Below are 27,022 nucleotides of genomic sequence, written 5' to 3'. Positions count from 1 at the left end.
ACAGGATAGAGAAATGGAGAAGGACTGTGGCATGACCAGACCCAATGAGGCAGGGGGAGGCACTTTCTCTCCCTCTCTCTGGCAAACAAACAAAAAACTCTTGGCTTAAATTTCACTTGCAAAAATGTAACATTTTAAGCCATCACTTACTTATAATTTAAGGAGGTGCTAACTCACCACTGAAGCGAAAGACATCAGAGAAAGGGAATAGAGGAAAAGTACACTGAGGTATTAGCGAGGCAGGAGATGAGACCAGTAAAAATGAAGGAAAAGGAAACACATGATCCAAGCTTTGGGAGTCAGAGATCCTTACAGTCCAGATCTTCCAATTACTACATCATAAACAATGCTGGTCTCTGTGATTGGTATGTATTTTATAATTTAAAATTTGAATTACCAAAAAACGTGCTTTCTTTAAAGGGCTTTTGGGACGACCAAATGAGAATATGTGTATGTGTGTACATACAGTGCTTACTACTGGGATGCACATCATATACTAGTTTTTAAAAATGTTCATCTTCTCGATATTGTCAATACAATTTTTTTAAAGAACAATTTTTAAATCTTTATTTATTTTAATCTGACCAGAGAGAGACAGAGTGAGAGAGAGAAAGTGAGCGAGTGAGAGCGAGAGAGGGAAAGTGAGAAAGCAAGCCACCAGGTCTAGGATTAAAATCGCAGTTGGCCATGTGGGAGTCCTGTGCCCTTAACCAGCATGTCCACCTGGCGGCCCCTCAATACAACTTTGTTAATATAATTTACACTACTAAGAAGTCTGTCAATACAATTTTGTTCATGATCTCAATAATGCTGAATGTCAGACTGACTGGAGTTAATGACAAGAGTAAAAGCTTCCAGGGACCAGCAGCTGGCGTAATGACTATGACGCTGGACTCCCATGTAGTCGACCGTGGTTTGAGTCCTGGACCCAGTGGCTTAAACTCATGCTGGGCACGTGTGCATGCGTGCCCAGGATCTAGAGAGGAGAATGGAAGACAAGGGATTGCGGCATGGCCATTCCTCCCAGGGGGTGATTTCTTGTTTTCTGTCTCTCTGTCTTTCTCTGTCTTTCTGGCGAGCGCAAGCGCCCTATAGGAAAAAACCTCTACCAAAAAAAAAGTAAATGATTATCCATGGCCATGAAATTTCTTTAATATCTTTTTCTCCATGATTGAACATACAAAGAAAATGGAAGTAATGTATTCTTCTGCTGTAAAGATGGGTGAAATATATCAAAATCCACTCGCTGAATTTTCTTTAAATAGTCCTCTACAGGAACCTGGAAAAAGAGAACAGCGGTCACTAGATCATAAAGTGATCAAGTCTTTAGAAGAAACTAGAGGAAAAAGTATAAATAGTAAGGTTACTTTCATTTCCCTGAGATAGTCTACATGTTAAGAATTCAAATGAGAATTTTAAAAGGTAGAGAAAATAAAGCTCTCACTATGAAATTTCTATGAAATAAGTAAAGAATATCACAGAGTTAGTACTGGGAGTATCAAGCCTCTTCCGCTCATAATACATATTCTGCTCAAGAAGTAAATGATTAGGGGCCAGCAGATGACATAATGGTCACATCACTGAACTCCCATGTAGTCAACTGTGGTTGAAGTTCCAAACTTGACAGTTAAAACTTACACCAGGCATGTATGCGTGTGTGCCCAAAAATCCCAAGAGGAGAGTGAAGGAAAAGGGACTGTGGTGTGGTCATCCCCCATGGGGGGTTATTTCTCACTTTCTGTCTCTCTGGCAAATGCGCACACCCTGTAGCAAAAATCTAAAAAATAAAAAGAAGTATACTTATATACTAAATTTTGTGGAATACAAAAACGATTTTCCACTGGGGAAAAAAGAAACATCTTCCCCCACCCCCAGCCCCCATGTGTAGAATACCATGAGAGGAAGCTTTTAAAAAATTATTTTGCAAAAATGTTTGCTGGGTCTCCCTGTCCTTTCTAGAGAACATCATTTTCAACTAGGGAGAACAGTCATAGGTCCCTATAAATGTCACTCCTTCCTTTTCTGTCATATAATAATTTTCATAGGATAGATGCAGGGTAGACTGAAGATAGGCAGTACTATTTTTTAGTTTTCAGTTATTTTTATTTTCAGTTTAATAACTTTTTTTATTAAGCAGGGAAGTCAGTTTTACACTCCACAGCTCTCAGAGGCACCACTCCCTTCTCACCGACAGGCATAGCGCCCCCTAGAGTTCTGCAATGCAGGGTCAGGGAGATCCAACATGGGGATCACACCTGCCGACTCTTTGGATTATACATGGAAAAGAAAAGAAAAAATACTGTGTTTTCTTCCAGACGGTTCCCTATACATTTATACACATGAATATGAATACAAATAAATTTACTATCTACTTTTTAAAACCCTAAATTTACATATATGTACAGCTGGAGATAACATGCATGAATGTGCACAGCTGCCCTGTTTTAGCTTAGAATAAATACACAAGTAACCTTGGAAACAGCCCAGAAATTCTCAGACAAAAAAAAAGACAAAACAGATTTCTCACACAATAAAATACCAGGTCATCGGGAAAGTCATGACACATTTTCGCACAGGAAAACATAGAAAAATACATGACTTTCCCAATGACCTAATATGACGCTGTAGAGAAATGAATGCACTATATCTGGACACAATAATGAGCACAACTCTTAGAACCATTAAGCGTGTGTGTCCTAGAAGACATAAACAGAAAATGATCATTTTTATAAAGCTCAAAAGCAAAACAAAGCAATAAATCGCTCAGGAGTATATAAAATCAGAAAAGCCTCTGGGAATAAAAGGAAGGGAGCAATAAATACGAAACTGAAGACTGCTACTTGGAAGAAGGCAGAGGCAGGAGGGTGAGATGGGAAAACACATATGAGCGCACTTAATGGTGACATTCTAGTTCCTTGATGGGGTGGTGAGTTCACGGATGCTAATTACATCATGCTTTGTAATGCATTCATACACATATATAGGTATACCAAGTTCACTTGCAGATTGCAAATATTAAACATTTATTTAAAAGAGAATAAAGAAAAACTTTGAAAGTATTTCAGTATATCTTCTTTCACATCCTCTTTCTTTTTGCAAAAACCAGCTTGAGGCTTTCATGCTCTGCAAATGTACTTGTTTTCTTTATAAGTTTTATTCATAACAGACAGCACAAGCATGTGAGAGAGAGAGAGAGGCCCTCTGAACTCCTCTCAACAGGGTCTCATCCTGCTAAGATCCCCTTCCCCAGGTCCTCTAGCTCATCGGGATCTCGGGCACCCAGGTGCATTTCCAGCATGTTTTCAAGCCAGCCCAGACCTGAACCTGCAGTAGCCCATGTGGCTTTCAGTTCTGCAGTTCAGTTGCTAATAATATAAATCGCACTACCAAACCGGGTCTGTAACATTATCACTTAAAATACTGTGTGATCAACTTTCTATCTCTAAGAATTCTGTTACTTTTAATACGTTAATAATATACTAAAAATAAGGAATTGTTAATGAAATTAAGGTATAAGCACATGATAGAATATTGTATAACCTTAGATTTTATATTATAAATATTTGTAATGATGCAATAAAATGCTTGATAAACAAGATACTGACATAAAGTGTGATTTTTAACCCTACACAAAAAGAGGAGAGGGGTGGATGGCAGCACCTGGACACACAGTGGAAGGTCCCAGGTTCCTGTCCTGAGACCTTCTTGCACGTGCAGGGCGTGTGTACATGTGTTCCCGTGATCTGGGCCGGCTGAGGCTGAGGGTGGATGTTGGTGTGAAGATCCTGTTGGGGATGCCCCTCTCTGTCTCTTGTGGAAGAAATAAGTAAATAAATTTTTTTAAAAGAGAAGAGAATGAATAGTGGTTATCACTGTGTGCTAGAATTACAGATGATTCTCATTTTCATCTACTACTCTTTTATATTATGTAAGCCTTTATTATGGAGAATATACTGCTTTTATAATCAGAAGAAAATTCATTAAAATGCAGATGAAATGTTACTTCAAAATTAGAGCTCGAATGTACATTTACAAATTAGGATTTGGTTCCAAAGAAAGTTCAGCTAATGGTAAATAAATTGAGGAAAAAATTAATTATAAAATTCTCAAAGACATTACGAGGTCTGAATATGGCTTTTTGTTTTGTTTTGTTTTGTTTTTAGTTTTTGTATAGGGTGCAGTATGATTGACAGAGAAAGAGGAAAAAAAGTGAGAATTCACCCCCAGGAAGATGGCCACACTGCATTCCTTTCTTCCACTGTCCTCCTGGGATCCTGGGCACATACACACATATGTCTAGCATGATTTTCTTTCTTTTTTTTTTAGAGAGGTTTTTGCTATAGGGCGTGTGTACTCACCCGAAAGACAGAGACAGAGAGACAGAAAGCAAGAATCACCCCCCAGGAGGGATGGCCACGCCACAATCCCTTCATTCTTCTGCTGTAAAGATGGGTGAAATATATCAAAATCCACTCGCTGAATTTTCTTTAAATAGTCCTCTACAGGAACCTGGAAAAAGAGAACAGCGGTCACTAGATCATAAAGTGATCAAGTCTTTAGAAGAAACTAGAGGAAAAAGTATAAATAGTAAGGTTACTTTCATTTCCCTGAGATAGTCTACATGTTAAGAATTCAAATGAGAATTTTAAAAGGTAGAGAAAATAAAGCTCTCACTATGAAATTTCTATGAAATAAGTAAAGAATATCACAGAGTTAGTACTGGGAGTATCAAGCCTCTTCCGCTCATAATACATATTCTGCTCAAGAAGTAAATGATTAGGGGCCAGCAGATGACATAATGGTCACATCACTGAACTCCCATGTAGTCAACTGTGGTTGAAGTTCCAAACTTGACAGTTAAAACTTACACCAGGCATGTATGCGTGTGTGCCCAAAAATCCCAAGAGGAGAGTGAAGGAAAAGGGACTGTGGTGTGGTCATCCCCCATGGGGGGTTATTTCTCACTTTCTGTCTCTCTGGCAAATGCGCACACCCTGTAGCAAAAATCTAAAAAATAAAAAGAAGTATACTTATATACTAAATTTTGTGGAATACAAAAACGATTTTCCACTGGGGAAAAAAGAAACATCTTCCCCCACCCCCAGCCCCCATGTGTAGAATACCATGAGAGGAAGCTTTTAAAAAATTATTTTGCAAAAATGTTTGCTGGGTCTCCCTGTCCTTTCTAGAGAACATCATTTTCAACTAGGGAGAACAGTCATAGGTCCCTATAAATGTCACTCCTTCCTTTTCTGTCATATAATAATTTTCATAGGATAGATGCAGGGTAGACTGAAGATAGGCAGTACTATTTTTTAGTTTTCAGTTATTTTTATTTTCAGTTTAATAACTTTTTTTATTAAGCAGGGAAGTCAGTTTTACACTCCACAGCTCTCAGAGGCACCACTCCCTTCTCACCGACAGGCATAGCGCCCCCTAGAGTTCTGCAATGCAGGGTCAGGGAGATCCAACATGGGGATCACACCTGCCGACTCTTTGGATTATACATGGAAAAGAAAAGAAAAAATACTGTGTTTTCTTCCAGACGGTTCCCTATACATTTATACACATGAATATGAATACAAATAAATTTACTATCTACTTTTTAAAACCCTAAATTTACATATATGTACAGCTGGAGATAACATGCATGAATGTGCACAGCTGCCCTGTTTTAGCTTAGAATAAATACACAAGTAACCTTGGAAACAGCCCAGAAATTCTCAGACAAAAAAAAAGACAAAACAGATTTCTCACACAATAAAATACCAGGTCATCGGGAAAGTCATGACACATTTTCGCACAGGAAAACATAGAAAAATACATGACTTTCCCAATGACCTAATATGACGCTGTAGAGAAATGAATGCACTATATCTGGACACAATAATGAGCACAACTCTTAGAACCATTAAGCGTGTGTGTCCTAGAAGACATAAACAGAAAATGATCATTTTTATAAAGCTCAAAAGCAAAACAAAGCAATAAATCGCTCAGGAGTATATAAAATCAGAAAAGCCTCTGGGAATAAAAGGAAGGGAGCAATAAATACGAAACTGAAGACTGCTACTTGGAAGAAGGCAGAGGCAGGAGGGTGAGATGGGAAAACACATATGAGCGCACTTAATGGTGACATTCTAGTTCCTTGATGGGGTGGTGAGTTCACGGATGCTAATTACATCATGCTTTGTAATGCATTCATACACATATATAGGTATACCAAGTTCACTTGCAGATTGCAAATATTAAACATTTATTTAAAAGAGAATAAAGAAAAACTTTGAAAGTATTTCAGTATATCTTCTTTCACATCCTCTTTCTTTTTGCAAAAACCAGCTTGAGGCTTTCATGCTCTGCAAATGTACTTGTTTTCTTTATAAGTTTTATTCATAACAGACAGCACAAGCATGTGAGAGAGAGAGAGAGGCCCTCTGAACTCCTCTCAACAGGGTCTCATCCTGCTAAGATCCCCTTCCCCAGGTCCTCTAGCTCATCGGGATCTCGGGCACCCAGGTGCATTTCCAGCATGTTTTCAAGCCAGCCCAGACCTGAACCTGCAGTAGCCCATGTGGCTTTCAGTTCTGCAGTTCAGTTGCTAATAATATAAATCGCACTACCAAACCGGGTCTGTAACATTATCACTTAAAATACTGTGTGATCAACTTTCTATCTCTAAGAATTCTGTTACTTTTAATACGTTAATAATATACTAAAAATAAGGAATTGTTAATGAAATTAAGGTATAAGCACATGATAGAATATTGTATAACCTTAGATTTTATATTATAAATATTTGTAATGATGCAATAAAATGCTTGATAAACAAGATACTGACATAAAGTGTGATTTTTAACCCTACACAAAAAGAGGAGAGGGGTGGATGGCAGCACCTGGACACACAGTGGAAGGTCCCAGGTTCCTGTCCTGAGACCTTCTTGCACGTGCAGGGCGTGTGTACATGTGTTCCCGTGATCTGGGCCGGCTGAGGCTGAGGGTGGATGTTGGTGTGAAGATCCTGTTGGGGATGCCCCTCTCTGTCTCTTGTGGAAGAAATAAGTAAATAAATTTTTTTAAAAGAGAAGAGAATGTATAGTGGTTATCACTGTGTGCTAGAATTACAGATGATTCTCATTTTCATCTACTACTCTTTTATATTATGTAAGCCTTTATTATGGAGAATATACTGCTTTTATAATCAGAAGAAAATTCATTAAAATGCAGATGAAATGTTACTTCAAAATTAGAGCTCAGCTCGAATGTACATTTTTAGGATTTGGTTCCAAAGAAAGTTCAGCTAATGGTAAATAAATTGAGGAAAAAATTAATTATAAAATTCTCAAAGACATTACGAGGTCTGAATATGGCTTTTTGTTTTGTTTTGTTTTGTTTTTAGTTTTTGTATAGGGTGCAGTATGATTGACAGAGAAAGAGGAAAAAAAGTGAGAATTCACCCCCAGGAAGATGGCCACACTGCATTCCTTTCTTCCACTGTCCTCCTGGGATCCTGGGCACATACACACATATGTCTAGCATGATTTTCTTTCTTTTTTTTTTAGAGAGGTTTTTGCTATAGGGCGTGTGTACTCACCCGAAAGACAGAGACAGAGAGACAGAAAGCAAGAATCACCCCCCAGGAGGGATGGCCACGCCACAATCCCTTCTCCTCCATTCTCCTCTCGGGATCTTGGGCACGCATGCACATGCGCCTGGCGTGAGTTTTAAGCCACTGGGTCCGGGACGTGAACCGTGGTCAACTACATGGGAGTTCAGCGACATAGCCATTATGCTAATTGCTGGTCTCCCCCTAGCATGATTTTCAAGTTGCTGGGTCCAGGACTTGAACTATGGAGTTGACCACACAGGATCTAGCACCTTAACTTCCATGCTAACCTGCTGGTCCCTGAATATGGCTTTGTAAAGCCTCATCTATGCAGACAAATATACTATATCTAGACTAGACGTTTTCATGTAGTTTTTAAACTGCAAAAGTTTTTCTTTGAACAGAATGATTATCAGATACCCCGTATACAAGACAAATACAAAGCCCTGCCAGGCTGAAATGAGAGTATGATAGAAGCAGTGCCTTAGGACTGCCATGAGTCCCCATAGTTTCTCTTGACATAGCACAAAACAGAAAGCTGGGTCCAGCCCAAGTGTCTGATTCAGTAGGTCTGTGTATGGCTCAAGATGTGCATTTCTAACAGGTTCCCTGAAGAGGCAGATGTTGCTGGCCCAGGGACATTTTGAGAACTGTGGGTCTAAGACAGTGGTCTCTAGGCCTAGCTGCACTATATAATCACAGCAGAAGCACTAAACAGTATTAATACTGGGTCCAACCATTATAAGGTTATGATTTACTGGTTTGCAAAAGACCCCAAACATTGTTTTGTTGTTTTCACTGTCAGCATGTGAGCTTGCCAGAACAGAGTGAGGGAGAAAGTACCCTTGTGAGGTGTGATCATGCCACAATCCCTTCTGCTCCATTTCTTCATCCTGCCAGGATTTGGGACACACATGCACACATACCCAGACCCAGCCTATTTTTCAAGTCATCAAGAACAAGATTCGAACTGTGTGGTCAGTCATGTGGGATGCAGATTCTTTAACCACTAGGACACAGGGCTGGCCCTGTTCTTATTTCATTTTCTTAAATGTTTCCCAAGGGATTCTAACGGGCAGCCAAGGTTGAAAACATCTTTTTTCACAGAAGTGAATGAAACAAACTCTTTACCCTTTAAAAGGCTTATTTAATATTAAGTTCAACAGCCAATGGTACATCCACCAAATAAGCATTAAAATGGTATATAGAACAATACGTGTGACATATAGAAAAATGCATATATGACTTTATGTACATAAAGGTCCGAACAATATGTGACATATATAAAAAAATGCATACGACTTTATGTACATAAAAGTTCCAAAAAGGTGAACAGACATTATCTCTAGGTAAGATGGAACCATTGAGAATTCTGATTTCTTCTTCACATTCTCTTATAGTATGTGGACACTTAAAATATTAATATATAACTTTTAAAATAAATCCAAAAAAGAAACGAAATAATTTCAAAATATAGACTTGAAAACTAGGATACAAGATGTGAAGGGGCAGAAGTGGAATTTTAGGGAAAAAGAGTAGATGATAGCTCTGACATTAGAGAAAACACCTGAATGTATAACTTTCTAAGACTACACATCTTTGAACCTTGGTTTCTATCTATAAAATAAAATAAACCTATGTTTATTCCTAGGAACACTAAGACTAATGTATGGAATGATTCAACAGTTCCTGAACCAGGCTACACATCAGAATCACCTGGGGAAATTTGGTTATTCACCGATTCTCCTGGGAACTAGCCTCTTCAATCCTGAGAGTCTTATTTAGCAAGAAGATCCCAGAAATCTAAATTTTTAAAAAGCTTTCTCGGTTATTCTGATGCAGCGGACTTAGGACTGGTCTGTGAGCCACTATTTAGGAACCGATGCTACAATTTTGTTAGTTCACTGTGAAGATAAATTAATAGAATAGTGAGTAAATAGCATAACAATCCCATAAAGTAGGATTCCATTATTCCCATTTTATCTATGAGTAAACTGAGAAACAGAGGTTAAGGAACCTAGGATCCTGGGACCACCAGCAGTTGGCATAATGGCTATGTCGCTGGACTCCCAGGTAGTCAACCACGGTTCGAGTCACGGACACAGAGACTTAAACTCACGCCGGGCGCGTGTGCATGCGTGCCCAAGATCCTGAGAGGAGAATGGAGGAGAAGAGACTGCGGTGTGGCCATCCCTGCTGGGGGGTGATTTCTTGCTTTCTGTCTCTCTCTGTCTTTCTGGTGAATGCATGCATCCTATAGGGGGATAAAAAAAGGAACCTAGGATCCCATGCTTATATAGCAGTAAGAGAGAGCAGACTCAAACCAACCAGTTAGCTACAGCCTGAGCTAAGTATAACTCGACTCACCTGCCTCTGGGAAACACAGGAATGACCACTGCCAAGAGCATCATGCAATGAATAAAGCCCAGCACAAGAATGGGAAACAGAAACAAAGACTCCAAGCTAAGAATGCACTGTGAAGTTTCTAAAATACAAAAAAAGATCACACACATCTGCTTCACTAATTATATAGCCTTCTCTGTTAATCCACTTACCGTCTGAAGAAAAGCAGGAAATGCTTTCACAGGAACACTGCTGTGGAAGGACCTAGCCTAAAAAGGAAGAGAAAAGGAAATGGTTTGAAACGTTTCTGCAAAAAAACACTCTCCATCTGAAAGTGAACATGAAGCTATCCCTGCAGTCTAACAACACGAATAGAGCCTCTTTCAAAAGCAAGAAAGGAGCCAGCAGGTGGCATGGTGGTTGAGGCACTAGACTCCCACATTGGTTCAAGTCCCAGACCTGGTGGTTTGCTTTCTCACTCTCACTCTCTCTCTCTAGTCAAATTGAAAAATAATGGTAATAAATAAAACTAAATGATGAGCAAAATGATGAGCAAAAATAATGGTAATAAATAAAACTAAATGATGAGCAAAAATCTGCTCATCTCTTGCTGATTAAGATTAGTTTCCTGGGGCCAGCAGGTGGTGTGATGATTGAGATGCTAGACTCCCACATGACCAACCGTAGTTCAAATCCTGGACCTGGAGGCTTGTTTTCACTCTCTCTCTCTTTCTAGTCAGCACACAGACCCTATAGCAAATTAAAATAATAATAAGTAAAATTAAATAAATAATTCTTCAAAAAAAGTATTAGTTTCCTAAGCCTAGAGGGCTCAGGAAAAAATTACTATATTAAAAATTCCATTCTTCCTTACAGATTAGTTTTGGCACTTTCCAACTACCTTATGTTTTCTGATTACTTTTGCCCTCTAGTTCTGTGGTAAGAGGTAAATGAAGAAATACCTGAGTTAACAAGTCCCAGCAGCTCCCTGGTTTAGAGGAATATAAGATCCTCCTAAGTGATCATCCTGCCTCTGTTGCTCAATCTTTAATTCATTCCATACAGTCAGCCAAATTAATGTCTTTCTGTCATCATTTCGTTTTTGCTTTCTTTAATGCAACTCCCTGGTAGATCAAGCCTCAACTATTCATCCTGGAATTCAAAGGCCTCCATGCCTTGACTCGAATCTCATCTATCCAACCTAAGTCCCTATTACTCCCTAGGAACCTCTGGTCCATGCAGGCGGACGCCCATCCTACTACATTCGCTGAGCCCACTCTTGTTTCCAAGTCTTTGTATCCTCCCTTACAGCAGGAAGAGCACACACTCACTGCCTCCACTTCCCAACTCACTTAACCCACTGCACTCTGGTTTTACCCCCCAGCACCCTCTAAAAATTACTCTAAGAGCACCATGATTTATTAATCGCCACAGCCATCTTTCCTCATCATACTCTCTCTAGCACATAAAATTCTCACATTCCTCTCTTCTTGGAATTTTCTCTTCTCATAGTTTTTACGACACTGACTCAGTTCTATTTCTCTGACCATTTTTTTCTTTAATCTATAAACCAGTAGTTTTCAAGCCTTTCTGTTTAAATATCATTTGGAAATTTAAATTTCTGACTCCATTACAGGTTTACTGTACCAACCTCCAGGCTGTGAGGCCTAGGAATTTGTATCTCTCAGGGGTATCACATGTCCACTGGCTCTGACTATTCGGGTTCCCACACAAGCTCAGGCTTTTCTCATTCTGTGACCCTGTAATGTGTTCTCACATCTTACCTGAAACTCTGCTAGTCTTAGGTAATTACTCATTTAAACCTCCATGTATGAGTTTTAAAAACACCTCTTCATGGCAGAGGACTGTGTTAGATTCTTAAGGAATTTGAAAGAAGTTTAAGATAGTGTCTTTGTCAAAGAGCTTACAGCCTGATTCCTTCTTTAATTAAGTAAAAAGTGAGCGCTTATAATGTACCAGGCATTCAAAAGTATGAAGAATATGACACAGAAGCAAACAAAGGCACTTATATTGCAAAGAAAGGAGGCAATAAACACAGGAACTTTTAATATGTTAGGTACTGAAAAGTGCTAACTAGCTAAGGGGACTGAAGGCTATGGAAACGGAGAGTACTATTTTTTTTTTTTTTGGAGAGATTTTCACTGTAGGGCGCATGCGCTCGCCAGACAGACAGAGAGAGACATAGAGACAGAAAGCGAGAAATCACCCCCCAGGGGGGATGGTCACGCCGCAATCCCTTCTCCCCCATTCTCCTCTCAGGATCTTGGGCACGCACGCACACGCGCCCGGCGTGAGTTTTAAGCCACCGGGTCCGGGACACGAACCACAGTCAACTACGTGGGAGTCCAGCGACATAGCCATTACGCTAACTGCTGGTTCTCGAGAGTACTATTTTAGATAAAATGGTCAGGAAAGATCCTGTCAATAAAGAAACATTTGAGCACCGACTATGGGGGAGAACAAGAAGCAGATAAACAGCAAGTACAAAGGCCCTGAGTTATGTAGGTAAATTATGAAGTCTGAGATTCACTGAAGGCTTGGGGAGTGGGAGAGGCTTACAAGAAGAACTAGGAGAAAACAGCATTTTGGAAATGAATAAAATAGAGTATGCACCAAGTCTTCAAACGCCACTAAAATCAAGCAATGGTTTGAGGAGAATTGGTAAGAAAAAGTGTCACAAATATGAAAGACATAAGTCAGTTTTAAGAAAGAGGGAGATAGTGGGCAGTGTGAAATCCTAAACAAAAGACAAATGAAATAAGAGATTAAAAATGAGATATTGGGGAGCCAGCAGGTGGTGTGGTGGTTAAGGGCGCTGGACTCTCACATGGCCAACCACAGTTCAAGTTCCAGACTTGGCAGCTTACTTTCCTCTCTCTCTCTCGCTCTCTCTCTTTCTTTCTCTGTCCCTCTCTGGTCAAATTAAAATAAATAAATAAATAAAGTTAAATAAAATAATTCTTAAAAAAAAAAGTCTAAACCCATCTCCTAGACTCCCAAAAGATTCAGACAAGGTAGGATGACCTCTGTCCTCTCTGTCTCTGGCTGGCTGTCTCTCTGTCTGCCTCACGTTCTCTCTCCCTTTCTGTCTGTCTCACGCTCTCTCTGCCTTTAAATTTTTTAACTGTTTTTTTTTTTTTTTAATTTTTCAAGCCCCTCTCCTCAGCTTGGACCTTTTCTTTCACTTGTTAATTTCAGGAGCCATTTTAAAGCTGAGGTGTGTCCTGGTGTGTTTGCGCGGCGTGCTAGCGTACCACACGATTTTCACTTTTTACTCAATTTTGGTAGTATTTTTCTAGTTTTCTTTTTCTTTGTGCTTATATTTTTTAAGGTTACTCTAAGCTTCACTCTCCACACACTTAATGTCTAGATAGGCCTAGGTACACAGTATCTGAATTCTTTTAGAGTCATTGAAATCTTCAACGCTTATTGAACCTCCTGCTTTAACGAAGAAATTTCTTTCTATAAATCTGAACTCCTAATCTTACTGTTGATACCATATTGCTAAGCACTGCAGAGGACAGAATGACCAGAAACAACTGCAGAGGCACAGAAAACATGAGAAACCAAGAAAATATCTTTCTCCTTAGGGAAAAGAACAATACCTCATCATGTACAGACAGTACAGTAGAATTCTTGGAAATGTCTGATAGAGACTTCAGAATATTCATAGTGACAAAACTAAACGAGATGTAAGAGCTGAGAAATAATGAACTCCAGATGATGCAGGAGAAAAGAGACAATGAGTTCCAGGAGGTGCTGAAATTTTTTCATGATCTGAAAGAGGAAATACACACCATAAAAAAGAATCAAATGGAGCTATTAGAGATGAAGGCTGCAATACAGGAAATCAAAACGTCCCTCGAAAGTATTAAAAGATTAGTCCATGCAGAAAATTGAATCTCGGATGTGGAATGCAAAACCTCTGACCTAGGAAAAAACAACCAAAAATACTGAGAAAATAAGCCAAAAAAATGAGAATACTATACGAGAAATAGTAGACAGCATTAAGTGCCCAAACATTCGAATAATTGGTATCCCAGGAGGTGAGGAAACTAATAAAGGCATTGATAATCTACTCCTTGAAATCTTGGAAGAAAACTTTCCAAATCTAAAGAGGCATTCAAATATCCAGACCCAAGAAATACAAAGGACCCCTAACAGAATCAACCCAAGATATTCTCCAAGACACATCATAGCCAGACTGGTCAAATCTACAGACAAAGGCAAGATACTAAAATTGGCAAGAGAGAAATGTCAGGTTACTTCAGACCTCTCATCAGAAACAATGGGAAAATATATTCAAAGTGTTATACGAAAAACAGTTTCAACCAAGAATACTATACCCAGCAATATTATCTTTCATATGGAAAGAAAGAATAAAAACATTCTCCGATAAACAAGACTTGAAAGAATTTGCCAGTTACAGACCCACTCTTCAAGAAGTTCTGAAAGGAGTGCTCAACCAGTAAAACTAAAAGATACCTGAGTCCCAAAAAGGGGAGAAATGAAAACGGAATTGTGGAGTGACCAATCCCCGTGAAGGGGTGGGGTGCTTTAATCTCTCTCCCTGTCTCTCTTTCACTGGTGAGCACATACGCCCTCTGGCAAATTTCAAAAAGAAAAGGAGAGAAAAGTAAGAGACAGAAGGGTCCATGGGCTGTGTAAATTCAGAAGGCAGTAACCACAAATAGAAGAGACAAAAGCAGCAAGTTATCAGAGAGGCAAAGTGGAAAATTTCCAGTCCTGGAAGAGGGACCCTGGACCCTGAGAGAAGCAGTGAGCGGATGGCACAGAAGAGCCTGCCTGAGAAAGCTCAGGCCTCATCAACTCAGTAAAAGGTGCACTCATTAGCTGAGAGGGAGAGAAGGGGTGGTTAAAGTTGGGAGGACTTCACAACAGCCCCTGAGGTAAAGCCACTGGGAATCCAACAAAAAATAAAGGCTGCCACACTGAGAATACTAGAGCCAAGCTCTAAGAACAGCCACATCTAGAAATGACAATTTCCTCAGCGATTTGACAAGAAGAGGCTACTTACATGCTTTAGGTGCAAGTGTGCCTGGCTGGCAATGTCATATATGACATCTCTCACATTTTTATCTTTTTTCCTCCGTAGAAAGTCCTCCTGGGAGACGCCATGCTGTGTGGGAAAATATACACTATATTAGGAATTCAAACGCACACTTAAACCTAACTTAGCTCAGGAAAACAGGTGATAGGATAATATGTGCAATATAATGCCTATTTTGTTTTAAGAATATATATGTGTGCATATGTGCATATATATGTGTGTGTGCATACACACACACACACCTGGAATAGGCGATAACATATTAACAGATGCAAGTACAATAAAAATACACGAAACACACATACACATACACGCACACACACACACACAACACACACACACGGAGGTTGAAAAGAATGCACAATGCATCGCATACAGAAAACAAGAGTTCTTATGAACAGGATTTCTTTTTGACTGGACTACTTCCTCCACTAAAATAAAAACAGGCTATGATGAACATGAAAGGCATTGACATGAAACTATAGTCAAACAAAAGGACTTCAGAAAGTTTGTGAAAAATGCAATGGGGCCGGCAGGTGGCATGGTAGTTAAAGACGCTGGACTCCCACACGGCGGACCATGGTTCAAGTCTCGGATCTGGTGGCTTGCTTTCTCACTTCCTCTCTCTCCCTCTGTCTCTCTCTCTGATCAAATTGGAAAATAATGATAATAATAATAAATAAAGTTAAATAAAATAATTCTTAAAAAAAAATGCAATTAACGTTTAAGTTAAGTGGGGCCAGTAAATGGCATGGAGGTTAAGGCAGCTGGAATGCCAAACAGCTGCTACACAGTTCAAGTCCCAGATCCAGCAGCTTGAAAAATACACCAAGCATGTGTGTGTGTGTTTGTGTGTGTGTGTGTGTGTGTGCCCATACATGCCCCACATCCAGAGATAAAAGTGGAGAAGGGACTGCAGTGTGACTTTCTCCCATAGGGGGTGCTTTCTCACTTTCCTTCTCTCTGGCGACACTATAGCCAAAATCTTTAAAACAACAATAAAACTCCTCTGGGACCAGCCAGATGCCAGGTTTTTTGTTTGTTTGTTTGTTTTTAAGAATTATTTATTTTAACTTTATTATTCATTCATTTATTTTAATTTGGCCAGAGAGAGACAAAGAAAGGGAAAGTGAGAAAGCAAGCCACCAAGACCAGGACTTGAACCGTGGACAGTCATGTGGAAGTATCTATCACCTACTGACCCCCACAGGCTTATTTAAAAAAGAAAAAAGTACGGGTTAGGAACTGGGTGGTGGGGCAGTGGTAACACAACTGGACCCTCATAGGAAAGGCCCTAGCTTTACATTGTAGGACTGCTGAGATGCCAGCGTTGATAGCATGAAGACGCTGTTGGGGGTGCCTCTCTCTCTCTCTTTCTCTCTCTCTCTCTCTCTTTATAATATCCATTTTTCATGAACATGTTGAAGATCCTCCTACCTTCTTACTCAAAGCTCTTCCGGAGACCCTAAAATGCCTGTCATAAAATTCTGACTCAATAACCCTAGGTCCAAAAGAGGAAAACCATTTCAGGAAGCGATAAGCATTCTTTTCAAAGCAGACATGGCTGAACAGATAAAACAAAGAACCAGAGACAAAGCCCCCATGTTCCGAGGTAAATTATCAGAAGGTGCAAACTGCAGCCTTACCAGCATACAAATGTCCATGGGCAGGAACACCTTTCTTCTGCTCCCATGATAGGGCGCTGCTCTCAAGCATGTGACAATGCCTTGTGCTTTTCCAATGTGGCTTGCGGCATGATCTGCATGAAGATCCTTTATACCTGATTTTAGGAATTAAACAACAAGGTTGCTAAATTCTCTTTAAGTACATAACCAATCAGGAGAAAGAGCATGGAGATGGGGACAGCAGATGGTGTGGTGGTTAAGGCGCTATACTCCCACATCGCTAACCATGGTACAAGTCCCAGACCTGGTGGCTTACTTCCTCTCTTCTCTCTCTCTCTCTCTCTCTCTGGTGAGCAAACATGCCCTATAACAAACTTTAAAATAATAATAATAATAAATAAATAAAATTTTTAAATAATTTATAAAACAGAATATGGAGAAATCACCTAAACAAAACAAAAAAAGTCTTGAAAAACAGATGTCCATCCTATGTTTTATATCTGATTAAAAGAATTTAGGTCTCTCTCTCTCTCTCTCCTTTCTCTCTCTCTCTCTCTCTCTCTCTATATATATATATATTTTTTTTTTTTTACCCCCACTAGAGGGTGCACACACACACTGGAGAAAGAGAAGGAAAGTGAGAAAGCATCTCCCCACTGGCACCCCACATTGGGGGATGGCCACATCACAATTTCTCCTTGCAGGATTTTGGACACGCACACATCTATACCTGGTGTTTTTCAAGCTGCTTAATCTGATTCTATATGAATCACACAGTCAGTCATGGGGGATCCAGCTGCCTTCACCACCATGCCACTGGCTAGCCCTGAATCTCAACTTCATTAAATAAAAGTTTTTTTTCAGACAACAGCACGCCAAAAACACATTCTGAATTTTCATCAGATATCACAGAAAAACATTATGAGTCTTCCATTTCTCCTCAGCACAATTTCCACACAACATCATTTTAAGCACATCCCGGACTAACATTCTGTTCTTTGCTCCCTCCTTTCATTGTGATGGCGTGCGTGTCACCAAGGATGCAGGCAGAACAGGCCTAGAAATTCAATGGAGACTTGTATTATTCTTTTAGGGTGACACAGATATATAACCTAGATATAGAACCTTCTTCAAATGAGGTGGTATTGTCCTTGGTCCAAATAATTTCCTCATTACAGTAAGACCTTGCTAACTTGGAATACTGTCAGAGGAAGAAAAGTATCATTTAACTTTTCTTAAAAGATAGGAGGGGAGGGGGGCAGCAGGTGGCGTGGTAGTTGAGGTGCTGGATTACCACATGGTCAACTGTGGTTCAAGTCCCCAACCTGGTGACTTGAAAATCCCAACAAATAAATAGATAAATAAGTAATTTTTTTAAAGGAGGGGAGGAGAGAAAAATTTCATAAAAACTTTAATAAATATAATTTTATTTCTACTTTTTCTTTTACATGGCAAAGTTATTACTGACAGTGAGGAAAGAGTTAGGCTACAGATCTTTCAAACTGCAGGAGATGTGCTGGAAAAAGAGTAAAGCCATTTGCGATTATTGTAATATGAAGTATAGCATTCCCATAAGGTAGCTTAAGTACTTTTGTGAGAGCCCAAGTATATAATTAGCCTGCACTCCAAAGAAACAGATATACATATTTTTGCTTAGAAAAGAAAAGAAAAAAGAAACAAATAAAGATATTCCCTTAAAAGTCCTACAAAGAAAAACTTCAGTGCTAAACTAGCTAGACTGCCAAATTACAAAAGACTAAAATTGGGAAAAATGTTTTATTTGAAAAGTATGAAACAGAAGAACAACTTACCCAATACTTCTAGTGTTAAATAAAGAAGAGAGCTCTGTGTGTTTTCGGCATAATTTTCTAGTTCCTGGATATTACGGTATGCTTTGTCATCCAAATTTTTTTCCTAAAATTGAAGAAAATGCAAATCTAATTTGCGGAATTGCCAACATTTTATTGACAAAAGGCACTATGCTTTTGCCCGAAAGAACTGAATGATAGGGACCAGCAGTTGGCATAGCAGCTATGTCACTGGACTCCCATGCAGTCGACCATGGTTTGAGTCCTGGACCTGGTGGCTTAAACTCATGCCGGGAGCGTGTGCGTGCATGCCCAAGATCCCGAGAGGAGAATGGAGAAGAAGGGATTGTGGCGTGGCCATCCCCCCTGGGGGTTGATTTCTCACTTTCTGTCTCTCTGTCTTTCTGGCAAGCACACACGCCCTCTAGCAAAAATCTCTCTCAAAAAAAGAAGTGAATGATAAGGAATAAATATATAATTTCATATGTTTAGTACACTAAATGAGATTAAAATATTAAAGTTCTGAGGCTGGAAGGTGGTGTGATGGTTAAGGGCACTGGACTCCCACATGGCTGATCGCGGTTCAAATTCCAGACCTGGCGGCTTGCTTTCTCATTTTCCCCTCTCTCTCTCTCTCTCATGCTATCCCTCTCTGGTCAAATTAAAATAAGTAAGTAAATAAGTGAAGTTAAATAAATTAATTCTTTAAAAATAAAGTGAAAGTTCTAACGAGCCTCATGGGTAGCTTCTATCAAAAGGTTTGCATCTGGGGACCTCCCTGAACACTCTGGGTATACCAGAGCCCTGGATTGGGGTTGGCTGAGGCTGGGGGTGGACTGTGGTGTCAGGACCTGGTAAGGGGTACCTGTCTATTTCTCTGTCTTAGGGAAAAAAGAAATTTTTAAGAAAATTACAGTTCTACACATTTGATGATTACAAATCACCCTTCAAAATAATACTCAGGAGTAATCTTAAGGTACCTATCACCATGGACATGGTGGTAGCTTAACTTCTAATTCCTTCTAAAGCCTAATGTTTCAAGAGAAACGAACTTAAGCAGTTCAGATAGTCTCTTCTTACTCTAACAACTCCCTTCATTTTATAGATGAAGAACCTGAGGCACAGAAACATTAGGTAACATGTCCAAGACACACAGCTAATAAATGTTGGGGACAGGATTCAAATGCACACATTTAAACTCTTGTGCCCATCACATGATGAGGAAAAGGTACCTAGGAATGAAAGGAGAATGGTAACCAGCGTCTATCTCCCTTAAAAATTATTTATAATAAAAAACTTAAGCCTATTATCAGGGTAAAAATATTATCCCCTGACGGCTCTATCCCTTTTTTTTTCTAAATTGACCAGTGTGTATGCACTTGTCAGAGTAGAGAGAGAACAGAGGGGAGAAGGAGAAAGTAATCCCCAGTGGGGCACTGTCACTTAGCAATCCTTTCCCCTCTATTTCTCCATCTTGTCAGAACTTTCAGCATGCACACATATGTGCCGATGTGTTTTTCATCTCCCTGGAACTGGGATTCACACTGTGATCAGTCGTGTACAATCTTAACTATTAAGCTGCCAGGAGGCCGGATAATTGGCATTTCTATAGACTAGAGATACAGAGCTGCTTAGGATAGCCCTCTACTCCATTTTATTTATTTTTTAAAACAGGAGAAACAGTTTTTTGCTCTAATATTTAGGTCTTTAATATAGTTTAACTTTTTTATATGGTGTGAGGTAGGATCCAAATTCATTTTTTAACATGTGGGTATCCCTTTATGCCATTACCATTTGTTGAAAAGACTTCTTTCCTCATTGAATAGTCTTGACACCCTTGTCACTCAATTGAATATGAATATATGGGTTTATATCCATACTTTCATTTCTTTCCATTGATCTAATGTCTATCCTAAGCCAATACCACACAGCTTGCTTATTACACGTTTGTAGTTAACTTTTGAAATCAGGCAATGTGAGACCTCCAACTCTGTTCTTTGTCAAGGCTATTTCGGCTATTCTGAGTTCCTAGTATTTCCATATGAATTTTAGAATTAGCTCGTCAATTTCTGCAAAAAATGGATGCAGGAATTTTGATAAGGGTTGTATTAAAACCATAAATTTATTTTTAATTCCAGTCTTTTAAACACTCCCCACTTGAAGTATCAAATGTTATTTTTCATTAAAAACAACCAAAAAAAGGGCATCTTTGTCTTGAGTTATCTAATTTTCTTTACCTTACAAAAATAGGAGACATGAAAAGGTAGGTTTTCTTAGTGCTAATTCACTCTGAAGCCCAAATGCGCAATTCTCTTTTTAATGTCATTATTAGTATTTTGGGGGACTTATTATTGTAACTATTGCCTCTGGTTAATAGATTATATCTAAGTAAACTAAGTAAACTTACGTTGTCATGAAAACAGTATATGCTAATATCAGGTCAATGAGGACACTAACTCTGTGGTGTGTCAGAGAGATCATACAAGTCAGCCCAGGTAACAGCAATTTGCAGGCTGACCCAGAACTCCATTTGTTTTTTCCCCCTTTCTCCCTTTCCCTTCTTCCCTCCCCTTCTCTTTGCCTTCCTCCTTTCTTTAAGAGAAATTTTTGCTATAAGGTGCATGCCCATCAGAGAGACAGAAAGAGTGAGACAGAAAGTGAAAAATCATTCCCCAGGGGGTATGGCCATGCCACAATCGCTTCTTCTCCCTTCTTGAAATTTTGGACACGCACGCACATGTGCCCAGCGTTGAGTTTTAAGCCGCCAGATCCAAGACTCAAATCATGGTTGACTACGTGAGAGTCCAGTGACGTAACCATTACGACAACTGCTGGTCTCATCAGTTCTAAGATTCTAGTAATGGATTTCATTCACTTGAACTGACAGTTTCTTTATTCTCTGTACTATCTGGACAGAGATCCAAGTACTAGGGGTGTACACAAAAGTACGTGTATGACTGTGCATGTATTTAATGATATTAAGGAATCACTAGTAATTTTTTAAGGTATAAAATAGTACTGTGGCTATGTTTTTGGTTTGTTTCTTTTTTGTTTTTTGCTATAGGGCGCGTGCACTCGCCAGAAGGACAGAGAAAGACAGAAAGACAGAAAGCAAGAAATCACCCCCCAGTGGGGATGGCCACGCTGCAATCCCTTCTCTTCCATTCTCCTCTCAAGATCTTGGGCACACACACACACGCGCCTGGCATGAGTTTTAAGCCACTGAGTCTAGGACTCAAACCACGGTCAACTACATAGGAGTCCAGCGACATAGCCATTACGCCAACTGCTGGTCCCCTGTGGCTATATTTTTAAGTCTTTTTGTCTTTTAAGATATATATGCATCTGCAGATCAAATAATCTAAGGGGGATTAGTGAAAACAGATGGTATAACATAAATGAAGATTAAACAAGTGTTAATAATTACTAAAGCTGGGTAGCAGATACACAAAAGTTTATTTATAATATATTCTCACTACTTCTGTATAATTAGGAAAATTTCCATTTTTAAAAACCAAATAGGGGGAGTGCTCACTTCGGCAGCACATATACTAAAATTGGAAAGATACAGAGAAGATTAGCATGGCCCCTGCGCAAGGATGACACGCAAATTCGTGAGGCGTTCCATATTTTTTCCAACTGTGCCTGAAGCTAGTAAATCTCCCAGACTCTTCAGCTATGTGAACCAATAAATAGCCTCTTTTTTTTTCCTTCTTGTGTTACTTTGAGTTGGGTTTCTATTGCTTGAAATTGAGTCGTAATACAGTATTGCCACCAAATTTGACGGTTCCAAGCATTTATTAAACTAGAGGTCATGGTCACTGAAATTATTCTCCAAAGTGAATGAAAGAATGAAACGGGAACTAAGTATTTAAGTTACTGCAGAAGCATAAAAATTACATGGTAGGAAAAGAAGAAAACCTAAGTGTCCATCAGTAAAGGATTGAAATACGCTATGAGTTAGCCATATAAGAAAATCTGCAGATCTATTAAAATGAATAAAGTATATTGTGTATGGAAAAAAAAAAAACAAAAAACAAATAGGGGGGCCAGCCAATGGCATAATGGTTATATTGCTGGACTCCCACATGGCTGACTGCCATGAGTCCCACACCCAGCAGCCTGAAACAGGCCAGGAATGTTGTATATGTGTCCAAAGATCCCGAGAAGAAAAGAAATTGCAGCATGGCCATCCCTCCAGGATGGATGATTTCTTTCTCACTTTCTGTCTCTCTGTCCTTCTCTCTCCAGCAAGTGCACATGCTCTATTGCAAAAATCTCTTTAAAAAATAAGGGGCCAGCAGATGACATAGTTACGTCGCTAGACTCCCACACAGCTGACCACAGTTTTGAGTTCCAGACCCAGTGGCTTAAAATTCATTCCAGGCATGTGTACGTGCATGCCCAGGATCCTGGGAGGAGAATGGAAAGAAGGGATTGTGTCATGGCAATCCCCCTGAGGGGGGGTGATTTCTCACTTTCTCTCTCACTGTCTCTGTCTCTCCCTCTGGTGAGCATACACACCATAAGGCAAAAACCTCAATTAAAAAAAAAATAATAGAATGTGGTTATGCACACACAGGTCTCTGTCTGTCTTTGCCTATCTGCCTAGGTAGGAGAGCAAGGGTGGTGGTGGATGGCACATAGGGACCTGCCTCTGTATAAAACAGCAGTTATTGGGCCAGCGAGTGGTACAGTGGTCAAGGCACTGGACTTCCACATAGCTGACTATAGTTTGAGTCCTGAACCTGGCAGCTTGAAAATCATGTGGGGTATGTGGTTCATGCAGGCCCAAAATCCCAGTAGGAAATGGAACTGTGGTGTGGCCATCCCCCGAGGGAGTGATTTCTCATTTTCCCTCTCACTGTCTCTTCTGGTGTGTCCATGTGCCCTATGGCAAAAACCTTTTAAAAAAAGGGCATAGTTCTCTACAAGTTTCCTTGCTCTAAAACATTAATATATATACTGAAACATTTCTGCCCTAAGACTTAGCTTAGAAAGGAAAAGAAAAACTTAAAGAGTTGAAAAACTTCAACTTACTCTTTCATCAATGATTTTCATAAGCCATCTTTTAGTCAAGTTATGTCTTCTGACAGCCTAAGAAAACAAGCATACTGTAAGTTTTTACAAAGTACTAGACATGAATTTGGCAGATCTGAATAAACAAACCAAATACAAAACTAGGTGGGAATATTTGAAATAACTTGTCACCAGAGAGAAAGCTGTGTTAAAAGAAAATTTACGGGCAAATAAAATGGCCTAGAAAACATTTCAAAACATTTCCAAGTAAAGATAATTTTTCTAATACTTTTCTACTAACCTCTTTGTTTTTCTGTACTATCAGTAATTGAATGATTCTACTTTCAAAAAACACAAAACAAAAATTAAATACCAAACTCATCTGTTATGTGACTTACCCCAACTTCTACATTTACTTATTACAATCTTTTCCCATAGGATAAAAAAAAATTTTTTTTCATTTGCTAGAGGGCATGTGCACTCACTGGAGAGAGAAGAGAGAAAAGGAAAGAAAGCACTCCCCACGGGGACAGTCATGACAATCCCTTTTCCTCCATTTCCCCTTTTAGTATTTTGGGCATGCATGTACACATGACTGGCAAGCCACCACATCTGGGACTTGAACCATGCTGTTAGCCATGTGAGACCCAGCTGCCTTAACCACCAAGCCACTATCTGGCCCAGGATAAAGGTTCTATTTGGCAAAAACAAAACAAAACAAAACAAAACAAAACAAAATGCCAAACACTTCTCCAAAAATGAAGAGAGTTACTAACCCTTGAACAAAAATCGCCTGCAGGGGAACTCGTTATCTTAACTAGTAAAGACACCCCACTAGGAAAGAGCACGAGTGCCCTGATCGTGGTCTCTAACACCACTTCCCTCATAGGAACTGGGGCACTAGACAAAGAGGGGATTCAGAGCTGGGACGAGGAAGGTTCAAGATCATCCTGGAGTATCTCACTGCGCCAGAAAGTAAGAAAGTGTTCACGAAAGTGATGGAGGCACATCATGTGGACAGAGGAACCAGTTCAAAGGGGTCCCCACTGTCCAAATCTGTACAACTTGAATAAAAAAAAAAAAATAAAGTACAATAATAAATTATAAACTACCAGGGAAAAACCCAGAACAAGTCCACACTAATAATAAGCAAATACACAATTATAGGCGAGAGCTTGCTCTTTTAGCAGAATGCCAAGTGTCAAAGGTAAACATGGACAGTGCTCTGGGGTTGGGATATTATCATGTTGCGACCAGAACAGTAAAGAAAGAATCATACAAGAACCAACAATGACTGCTTAGTTTAGAAAATTTATTTAATAAACTTTTTTTTAAATTTAACTTTATTCATTTTATTTATTTATTTGTTTGTTTATTTTGACCAGAGAGAGAAAGGAAGTGAGAAAGCAAGCCACCAGGTCTGGGAAAACTGCGGTTGGCCATGCGGAGTGTCTAACACTTTAACCACTACACCACCTGCTGTTCCCTAAACTTTTTTTTTTTTTAACTTCATTTATTTATTTTAATTTGACCAGAGAGGGACAGGGTGAGGGGTTGGAAGGGTGGGGTAGCAAGAAAACAAGCTGCCAGGTCCAGGATTTGAACTGCAGTCAGCCATGTGGGAGTTTGAAGCCCTTAACTACCATGCCACCTGCCAGCTCCAGTTTAGAACATTTTGATGAGGACTAGGATATTTGCATAGTCTTAAAAGGGTCTCCTTAAAGAAAGTTGACTAATAGCAAAGGGACCAGACCAACAAATGGTATAATGGTTATGTCACTGGACTCCCACATAGTGGATCTAGAGGCTTCAAACTAATGTATCTCAAGAGGAGAATCGAGGAGAAAGGATTATGGCATGGCCATCCCCTCTGAGGAGTGATTTCTCGCTTTCTGTCTCTGTCTATCTGGGGACCATAAGTGCCCTATAGCAAAAATCTCTCCTCCCTCAAAAAAAAAAAAACACTAAAAAACTAATAGCAAAGGTAGTTATAATTACACAGTAGGAAGATAAGGCAACATCTTGAATGGGTAATGAAAATTAACAAAACCAATAAAGAACAGATAGACAGCGGGTCCATCTGATGTGGTAACTTCAGAAGGACGTTTCACCTAGCCAAGAATCAACACCCCAATCTAATCATGAGAAAACATCAGACAAATCCAAAATGAAAGTCCTACTTACCCCCCACCCCCAAAAGTGAAGGGGGCTATGCTCTTTAAAACTGTCAACATCTGGGACCAGCAGATGGTTTAATGATTAAGTCGCTGGATTCCCACATAGTCGACCACGGTTTGAGCCCTGGACCCAGCAGCTTAAAACACACCAGGCACATGTACGTGCATGCCCAAAATCCCGAAAGGAGAATGGAGAAGGGATTGTGACATGGCCATCCTCCCAGGGGTGATTTCTTACTTTCTGTCTCTCTGGTGAGCACTTGCACCCTATAGCAAAAATCTCTTAAAAATAAAAAGTAAAGGTCATAAAAGTCAAAGAGAAGCTATGGAAATGTTCTAGATAAAAGAAAGCTAAAGAGAGGCCAGCAGGTACATAGTGGTTGGGGCTCTGGACTCCCACATAGCTGACTATGGTTCCCAGACCTGGCGGCTTGAAACACACACCAGGTACACGTGTATACATGCTCAGAATCCTGAGAATGGAAGAGGAGGGATTACAGTGTGGTCATCCCCCCTGAGGGGTGATGTCTCACTTCTTCTCTCTTTGTCTCTCTGGCAAACAAATGTATCCTATAGCAAAAATCTCTCAATAAAAGAAAAAAAAGTAAGCAAAAGAGACAACTAAATACTTGTTAAGACCCTATAGAGGGAGGAAATGCTATAGTGGACATAATCAGGTCAACAGATAAAATTAAAATATGAATGGAAAATTAGAAAAAAAGTGTTGTTATCAAAGTTAAATTTACTAAAGTCAGTAATTGTTCTCGGGAGTGGGTGTGGTGGGATGCTGCTGCACAACACTGGAGCTTCATGAGAAGGCCCAGGGTTTGGATCCAGGGTTGAGCACTTCTAGGGCGCCAGTGATCCTAGCTGGCTAAAAGGATACTTACACAGGCAGAATCACAGCATGGCAAGACCCTATTGTGCTCGCTCTCTCTCTCTCTCTCTCTCTCTCTCATGAAACAAAGAAATGCTTTTAAAACGTTGGCTCAAGGGGCTGGAAAGTGACATGGTGTTTAAGGGCACTGGACTCCCACATGGCCAACTGCGGTTCGAGTCCCGGACCTGGCAGCTTGCTTTCTCACTTTCTCTTTCTCAATCTCTTTTTCACTCTGGTTAAATTAAAAAATAAATAAATAAATAATGTTTAAAAAAATAATTCTTTTTTTTTTTTTGAGAGATTTTCACTGTAGGGCGCGTGCGCTCGCCAGACAGACAGAGAGAGACATAGAGACAGAAAGCGAGAAATCACCCCCCAGGGGGGATGGTCACGCCACAATCCCTTCTCCTCCATTCTCCTCTCGGGATCTTGGGCACGCACGCACACGCGCCCGGCGTGAGTTTTAAGCCACCGGGTC

General features: G+C 39.8%; 1 protein-coding gene and 1 non-coding gene across 3 annotated transcripts in view; one reads left to right on the top strand and one right to left on the bottom strand.

The window, feature by feature from the left end:
• Nucleotides 1-1,124: 1,124 nt before the first annotated feature.
• The window catches only part of NDUFAF6 (NADH:ubiquinone oxidoreductase complex assembly factor 6), a gene marked incomplete at its 5' end in the record, with an annotated part of 38,250 nt that continues 12,352 nt past the window's right edge, over nt 1,125-27,022 (bottom strand). For both annotated transcript variants that reach the window (XM_027765471.1, XM_014592734.2), the window contains 6 exon segments: nt 1,125-1,279; nt 10,156-10,212; nt 15,003-15,104; nt 16,682-16,815; nt 18,472-18,574; nt 23,509-23,565. In XM_027765471.1, the coding sequence (XP_027621272.1) occupies nt 1,151-1,279; nt 10,156-10,212; nt 15,003-15,104; nt 16,682-16,815; nt 18,472-18,574; nt 23,509-23,565 (582 nt within the window). In that variant the 3' untranslated portion in view covers nt 1,125-1,150.
• Nucleotides 21,996-22,102, top strand: LOC114004523 (U6 spliceosomal RNA). The gene has a single exon (XR_003546660.1). It is a non-coding gene; the product is annotated as a U6 spliceosomal RNA (small nuclear RNA).

Source organism: Tupaia chinensis, unplaced genomic scaffold (genome assembly GCF_000334495.1).
Source record: "Tupaia chinensis unplaced genomic scaffold, TupChi_1.0 Scaffold138407_1, whole genome shotgun sequence".
In the NCBI taxonomy this organism is placed as follows: Eukaryota; Metazoa; Chordata; class Mammalia; order Scandentia; family Tupaiidae; genus Tupaia; species Tupaia belangeri.
The sequence above is the reverse complement of the archived record's forward strand: the minus strand, read 5'-3'. Positions and strand labels throughout refer to the sequence as shown.